Source organism: Puntigrus tetrazona, chromosome 8 (assembly GCF_018831695.1).
Source record: "Puntigrus tetrazona isolate hp1 chromosome 8, ASM1883169v1, whole genome shotgun sequence".
Taxonomy (NCBI): domain Eukaryota; kingdom Metazoa; phylum Chordata; class Actinopteri; order Cypriniformes; family Cyprinidae; genus Puntigrus; species Puntigrus tetrazona.
The window spans coordinates 1,860,873-1,868,372 of record NC_056706.1 but is presented as its reverse complement, the minus strand read 5'-3'; the positions used below and the strand labels follow the sequence as shown (position 1 = coordinate 1,868,372).

At 31.7% G+C, this 7,500-nt stretch overlaps 1 protein-coding gene across 1 annotated transcript in view; it reads left to right on the top strand.

Moving 5' to 3' along the window:
- Positions 1-7,500, top strand: part of si:dkey-178e17.1 (tricarboxylate transport protein B, mitochondrial) — a 20,980-nt gene that overhangs the window by 10,527 nt on the left and 2,953 nt on the right. Inside the window, exons 3-7 of the mRNA XM_043247525.1 lie at positions 750-849; positions 5,343-5,481; positions 5,570-5,654; positions 6,531-6,635; positions 6,721-6,836. Coding sequence (XP_043103460.1) covers positions 750-849; positions 5,343-5,481; positions 5,570-5,654; positions 6,531-6,635; positions 6,721-6,836 — 545 coding nt within the window. The remainder of the gene's footprint in view (positions 1-749; positions 850-5,342; positions 5,482-5,569; positions 5,655-6,530; positions 6,636-6,720; positions 6,837-7,500) is intronic.

The window sequence follows — 7,500 nt, the reverse complement described above, 5'->3', positions numbered from 1 at the left end:
ATATTTTAATCCTGGATCTGTGCCATGATTTGAGCACAGATGATTTGTTTTATTGTATTTAATATTTTTATATAATGTTTATTTTATTTAAATTTTTTTAAATTTCAGATTTAGTTATTTAACTAAAATATTACGATAAAATGTTAAAGTAAATAGTAACTAAAAACAGCAAAGAAAATGTTACAAAGTTTACGTTTTTTTATTTTATTTTAGTTCATGCTTATTTTATTATTATTTATATTTATATTATATATTATATGTATTTATTTTTTTATTGTTTTAGTTTTAGTTGACTATCATAACCCCGGATCTGTGTCCATTAAAAGTTTTATTGTATTTGATTTTTTTATATAATGTTTGTTTTATTTTAAATTCATTTATAGCTGACTGTTATAACTCTATTAAAAGTCTATTAAAAGTGTATGTAAATACCATTAAACGTCAGTGTTAGTGTTTTAAAGCGTCACAGTACACATATAGTAAAAATAAGCATTTATTTTTTAAATAGACTGACGTTTATTCAGGAAGGAAGCATCAATTTGATCAAAAAAGTGACAGTAAATACTTTTATAATATTAGACAATATTTTAATTTTAATTGCGTGTTATAATGATTTCGCTGAAGACTGAAAAATACAGCTGCGCTTCACAGGAATAAATAACACTTTGATACTCATTGGCACAGAAAACGTCTGTGTTTAATTACAATAATATTTGACGTTTTTTGCTGCTTTTTGCGTGTCTCCGCAGCGGACTGCGTGTCCCAGACGGTCCGTCATCACGGAGCGAAGGGTTTATATCGAGGCCTCAGCTCGCTGCTGTACGGATCCATCCCCAAATCTGCAGTCAGGTGAGTTCCTTTCGTTTCACAAGAGCACAATTAAAACAACACGAGGCTGATCGATGAGAGCAGCATCCAAAACGAGCCAGAAGCCGGTCGCTGTACGAGAAACGCATCTTCATGCATACTTGAGCCCGTCTACTCCAGACAGCTGACATTTATTATGCCGAATCTTTTTGTTGAAGCGGGCGGCTCTTTCTCATTCAGAGGCGCTCTGTGTGTGTGTGTGTGTGTGTGTGTGTGTGACGGAGCAGCAGTGTGTGTCCGGCGCTGTCTGTCAGACTGACGCTCTCTGCTCTCGTGGTCACTGAGGAGAAGGACAGGACTGACCTCTGCACACTAAACCGTCGCCGGTTTCTCACGCTGCTGTCGTTTGACAAAAAGCAGAAGCTCTTCGCGCTGCTTTCTTTCCGCCTCGTAGCGTCAACATGTCCGTCAAGATCCAAAAACAGGTGATTGAAGCGGTGTAAAAGAACGCTAGCCTGAAAATGTGCGCGTCGCTAAATCCGCCGCATTGTATGTATTCTTCAAATGCATTGTCCCTGAATAAATAATAAATACAATTAAAAAGACGAAAATTAAGCTTATTTATGCATTGAATAAGGCGGATAGGTTTTATTAATATATTCAATATTTTTAGTTTATTTAATTTTAGTAATAGTAATATTGTTGTTTTGACGTTTATATTATTTTTTAAATATATCAATGTAATATATTTTTTTAGTTTATTATATATATATATATATATATATATATATATATATATATATATATATATATATATATATTATATAATTTAATATTGTGAGTTAATTAAAAAAATCTTTTCTTTTCCATTTAGGCTAGTTTTACTGTGTTTTTTTGTGTCATTTCAATTTTTTCTAAATATATCTATATAATTTTTATGCTTGTTTGGTTTGTAGTTCATTAATATATTCTTTTGAGTTTAGTGTGTATGTTAGAAATTTTGCTATTTTTATTAACTTTCAAAAATAGCTATATATATATATATATATATATATATATATATATATATATATATATATATATATATATATATATATATATATAAATAAAATAGCTATAATTATTTCTTATTTTTAGTTAGATATTATCAGATAATAATAATTTGCATAAGAAAATAAAAAGTAAAAATTGCATAAGAAATGTTATTAACACAGTAATAAATAACATACCAATATAATAGTTTATTAATATACTTTTTAGTTGTATTTTTTGTTTTAAATATATATATATATATATATATATATATATATATATATATATATATATATATATATATATATATATATATAAATAAATATATAAAATATATAAATATATAAATATTCATTTACTTTAAAATGAGTTCCGTTTTTTTTAATTAATTTCAAACGAATTAAAAAACAGCACAGAATGCAATTAATTTCAAACGTATTAAAAGCAAGAGCAGCATTAAGATCGGACTCAAAAACCAGGTTTCCATGCAGGTTTCAAAATGACTTTTCATTCTCAGGAAAACGGTTCCTTGATGGAGAGAGAAAAAGCGAATACATGTCTTGTAGCGTTCATTCATACAGGAAGAGATGAAAGTGAAACGCGTGTCCAGAGAGTCCTACGTTTGTCCGGAGCGCTGCTTCAGCGGCGTGCGTGTTTCTTTAAGTCCGTCCCTTCATCCCACTCAGACTGATTGCGGTCTTCCTCCTCCTCTCTTCATTAGCTGATTGGATTGGTTTTTTTGCGCGGGTGACCTTGTGTTTGTCCTGTTAATGGATGCAGTGCCGAGCGCTGGACACCAGCCCGGATCACATTCACCAGCAGCTTCTTATTTAAATGCAGCTGGGTTTCAGACGTCCCTCAGAGATCCTCAGCCGTTTACAGAGGACCGCAAGCGTATATATCTTCTCAAAACTTTTTTTTTTAATTTAAGACAAAAACTCCATGCGGTGTCATGTGTTTTTTTTTTACTGTTTGAAATTAATACGGAAAATACTTTTTTTTATTCAGCGTATAGTAGTGTAATTTTAGTATCATTAATAGACTATTTGTTATAATTTTATAATTTATGTATTTGAATTTTTTTTTTTTTTTTTATTAGTTTTCATTTGTGTTTTGTGAATATGCATATTTTATTAAATGAGATGTAGAATATTTTTTTATATTTTATTTTATTTTAGATAGCATCATTTTTTTCTGTTTTTAAAATATTCCCACTGTATATGATTCGTATACAGTTTTGTTTTAGTTCATTAATATGCTGATATAGTTTTTATTCATATTTTTATTTATTCATAAATTATATAATAATAAATAATAATAAATAAATAATTGGCATGTTTTTTTATTTTTATTTCATTTTCATTATTTTTTAAAAATACCTAATATAAAAAAATTATATATAATTAATAATATCATTTATTTTACATCTTATAGTTTGTATTAGTATGAATGAGTTTTTATTTGTTTTATTTATTTTACTTTATGGATTATTTTTAATGATAATAGCCATGGTGCACACTACTTGGTAAGCAGTATGCTGTTTGAGTCATTTAGTAATGCATGTGTAAATGTAAATATTGTATTATTTTAATTCATTGTGAAATATAGCAGATGTTAAGCAGCTGGTTAGTATTTCTTTCTAAACAGTGTGAGTTTCATCCTGTCATGCTGAAGAAGCAACATGAATAGAGCTGGATGGATGCTTTTAAAATTGAATTTGAGTCAATTGAATTAAAGAGAGAGAGAGAGAGAGAGAGAGAGAGAGAGAGAGAGAGAGAGAGAGAGAGAGAGAGAGAGAGAGAGAGAGAGAGAGAGAGAGAGAGAGAGAGAGAGAGAGAGAGAGAAGAGAGAGAGAGAGAGAGAGAGAGAGAGAGAGAGAGAGAGAGAGAGAGAGAGAGAGAGAGAGAGAGAGAGAGAGAGAGAGAGAGAGAGAGAGAGAGAGAGAGAGAGAGAGAGAGAGAGAGAGACAGAGACAGAGACAGAGAGAGAGACAGAGAGAGAGAGAGAGAGAGAGAGAGAGAGAGAGAGAGAGAGAGAGAGAGACAGAGAGAGAGAGAGAGAGAGAGAGAGAGAGAGAGAGAGAGAGAGAGAGAGAGAGAGAGAGAGAGACAGAGAGAGAGAGAGAGAGAGAGAGAGAGAGAGAGAGAGAGAGAGAGAGAGAGAGAGAGAGAGAGAGAGAGACAGAGAGAGAGAGAGACAGAGAGAGAGAGACAGAGAGAGAGACAGAGAGAGAGAGAGAGAGAGAGAGAGAGAGGAAGATTGACAGTCAGTTTGTGTTTAGCTCTTCTGTTTACTTCAGGTCTATAAATAGTGTCTTGAGTAAGAGAGATAATAAAAACACTAGGCTTCTTCCTTCTTCCTGCTGCTAATGGACACCTGTGTCCTTCCTCCGGTGCTTTTCCGCTGACGCCACTCCATTCACGAGGAAACGCTGGGAAATAAGCCTCAGATCTGATTCTGAGGACTGAGACTTGAGGCTAATCGGGCGTCTGCGTGAATAAAGTTTGTGGAAATGCATGTCTGTGCTTCCTGTGTGTTAAAAGCTAGTATACAGAGCCAGCGGGCCAAAACAGCATACTATTGTCCTTATTTCTGCTAGATATAGCATTATGTGGTAAAAGTAAATAATTCCTTAAAGTCCTTTATTTTATTTTATTTATTTAATTTAATTTAATTTAATTTAATTTAATTTAATTTAATTTAATTTAATTTAATTTAATTTAATTTAATTTGGGTCTTTTTTGTTGCCAGTAAAATTTTAAATTAATATTTGTCATCACTGTCAACTTTTGACGTATATTTATATATATATAATATATATATATAATAAAATATTGTGAAAATATTTACATGTGGCAGATATAGAATCAATAAAAATACAATTATACTGATAGCAAACGTTCTGATCACTTTCGTATGCCTGTGTGTGTGTGTGTGTGCGCAGTGTGTGTGTGTGTGTGTGTGTGTGTGTATCATTGTGTCTAGGGACAAAACTATTAATAGACCATACGACCTCCCAAAAACATTTCCAAAATATATATATATATGTTTTATTTTTAAAAGACCAATGAAAGAAGCGACATAGCAAACTACGCTTTAGTGATCAATTAGATTTATTTTATTCACTTTTATTTTATCAAGCCAAACGGAAGAAGAGATATAGCAAACTTTGCACGAGTCAGTATTTTATTTTAGTTCATAGATCCGAACGAAAGAAGTGGCGTAGCAAACAGCTACTTTGAGCTGTATTTTTTAATCCATTAATTTATATATATATATATATATATATATATTTTTTTTATATATGCTTTCCTCAGAAACGAATGACTGCGTGTGACTTACTGGGGAGAAAAGAAGTGACGGGTTTATATTGCGTGCTATTTTTCTGATTGGTTTCCAGCCCTGCAGCAATGCTTTTTTCTCTAATGTTCTGCTTCATTTAAAACACAGATGATGATGATGATGATGATGATGATGATGATGAAGTGGGTGTTTCTCGGCAGGTTCGGTGTGTTTGAGATCCTCAGTAATCAGATGAAGGACGAGGCTGGGAAGCTGGACAGCACTCGGGGGTTAGTGTGTGGTTTAGGGGCCGGTGTGATGGAGGCCGTCCTGGTCGTCTGTCCCATGGAGACCGTGAAGGTGAGGTCAAAGGTCAGCGTTACATTTGCGCCGGTGTCTACGCCTGCCTGGTTTTTACCGTCAATGCTCTCGTCTCCCGCGCCTCCAGGTGAAATTCATCCACGATCAAACCTCGGCTAACCCCAAGTACAGAGGCTTCTTCCACGGCGTGCGGGAGATCGTCAGAACTCAAGGTGAACAGCGCGCTGTTTTGACTGATTCTGAGTTTCGTGAAACACACTGTCCTGATTGCAAGGTCTGCAAAAGTTTTAAAAGAGACAGTTGAAACACAACACAATCATGACAGTCTTCCCTTTTTCTATTTGAGATTATATAATGAATTATTTTTCAAATCAAAGAGGTGAACATAGCAAGCAATTGCTTTAGTGTTATTAATTCCATGTTATTTTAGTTAATTCAATTTAATATTTTAAATATTTATTATTATTATTATTACTTGATTTAATTTAATTTAATTTAATTTAATTTAATTTAATTTTTGTATCTTCCCTGTTCCTTTATTTCTGTCTTTCTGTCAATTTGTTATACTCATCGTGATAATGTCTGAATGTCATGAATTAAATTAAATTAAGTCACCATAATTGATTTTTTTATTTTGTTTGTTTAGCCAAAACACTTGTCCTGTGTAGGGTCACTTTAATTTAATTTTATTTAATTTTATTTAATTTTATTTATTTATTTATTTATTTATTTATTTTTTTTTTATTTTTTATTTTTTATTTTTATTTTTTATTTTATTTTATTTTATTTTATTTTATTTTTTGTCCTCTGAATTATGTGGAGCTTTAATGTTATTATAATTTTTGGTTTATTTAGCAGCTACAAAATATTTTTTTAATGATTTTAAATAAGTCAAATAATAATTAACAACAACTAAAAATAATGATCTAGGCAGCGACACGCTTTACCTATAATTACATTTCCTATTTTATTTGAACTTTGTATTATTTCTGCATCTAACGAAAGGCTGTGTGCGACTGATTGTAGAGTGTTTTTTCCATCTCTTAGATGCTCATGCATGTGATGTATGTGATGTTTGCGTCTCTCAGGGATCCGAGGGACGTATCAAGGCCTGACGGCGACCGTCCTCAAGCAGGGCTCCAATCAGGCCATCCGCTTCTTCGTCATGACCTCTCTCAGGAACTGGTACAAGGGTGAGATACAGATACGACACGCTGCCCTCCGGTGGCGGCCGCAGCCTCGTCTGCTCACGTCTGTCGTCTCTCGGCTGTGTTGCAGGCGACGATCCCGACAAGTCCATCAACCCCGTGATCACAGGAGCGTTCGGAGCCGTCGCAGGAGCTGCCAGTGTGTTTGGAAACACGCCGCTGGACGTCATCAAGACCAGGATGCAGGTATTTATCAGCTCTTCAATGCATTCGAACACACCTTATAGTTTATAGCCACTTCCAGACACTTTATTTTCTCTGTTGTTTTAAATTATTTACATGACATGAATTGATTTTTTATAAATTGCTTTAATTATATATATATATATATATATATATATATATATATATATATATATATATATATATATATATATATATATATTCTGCTGTCAAATCGCAATTAATAATATATAATATATATTTTATTTATATAACATATGCATGCAATTATTTTATTTATTTAAAAATATGTTATGTTTATATATTAAATATTTTTGTATACAATATGAAATATAGTAATATTAATATATTAACGTATATACATGCAAATATTTTCAAAATATCTACTGTATGTGTGTGTCTTTATATATTACTTATAAATATACACAGTACACACATATATAAACAAAAACTTTTTTTTGGATGCGATTAATCTCAATCATTTGATAACTATACTATATATATATATATATATATATATATATATATATATATATATATATATATATATATATATATATATATATGTATTTGTAACATCTGACTGAATAAATATCATATTAGAAAAAGGAAGAAAATAAGCAGCTCACGATATTTATGTTTTTTTTCTGGCTCATGACTTTCAGTC